The sequence below is a fragment of the Propithecus coquereli genome, unplaced genomic scaffold (assembly GCF_000956105.1).
Source record: "Propithecus coquereli isolate 6110/MARCELLA unplaced genomic scaffold, Pcoq_1.0 Scaffold139, whole genome shotgun sequence".
Classification (NCBI taxonomy): Eukaryota; Metazoa; Chordata; class Mammalia; order Primates; family Indriidae; genus Propithecus; species Propithecus coquereli.
In genome coordinates this window covers 4,103,394-4,103,993 of record NW_012138191.1, presented here as the reverse complement: position 1 = coordinate 4,103,993, position 600 = coordinate 4,103,394, and the positions used below count along the sequence as shown (strand labels likewise).

Below are 600 nucleotides of genomic sequence, written 5' to 3'. Positions count from 1 at the left end.
TGAACATTTTTTAGGTATCTAATGGGGATGGGAAGAGGAACCATGTAAAATTATATGATACAACAAAATATATAAAGATCCTAGAAATTGACATATGTGTAAGTAACTATCCCATAAAAGGCCTATATCTAATAGTGATATAAAGTCATAGTGAAAAGGGCTAGCCCCTATGGCCTACAAAGACTTATGACCTAGTTTGTTCCTTCATGAACACAAAAACCAATGGGATTCATGGATACTGTCATAAAAGACAGATGGATTGCCACAAACCCATTCTCCCAAATAGAACAGAAAACCAAACAAAGAATACACTCTACAGATGTTAAATATATAGTCATTCTCCACTTGCAAAGAGAACATTACCATATACAGGGAAGTGCTATTATTACCTTTAACAACTGGAGTTGGTCAAATGTTAATTCCTTTACTGGAATTTCAAATAATTCAACTGGATCAGCATCAAATTTCTAAAAAAATAAATAAATAAAGAGAAAAATGGGCCCTAAATTATTACAGAATATTTACATTAGACAAGCCTAAGATCTCAATTGAATTAACGATGAAAATAACTGTTAGGTAGCCATAGCGAGCCTTGTAGGA

At 32.8% G+C, this 600-nt stretch overlaps 1 protein-coding gene across 1 annotated transcript in view; it reads right to left on the bottom strand.

The window, feature by feature from the left end:
• Nucleotides 1-600, bottom strand: part of GPCPD1 (glycerophosphocholine phosphodiesterase GDE1 homolog (S. cerevisiae)) — a 67,982-nt gene that overhangs the window by 14,377 nt on the left and 53,005 nt on the right. The window contains exon 11 of the mRNA XM_012639243.1: nucleotides 390-467. Within this exon, the coding sequence (XP_012494697.1) occupies nucleotides 390-467 (78 nt within the window). The remainder of the gene's footprint in view (nucleotides 1-389; nucleotides 468-600) is intronic.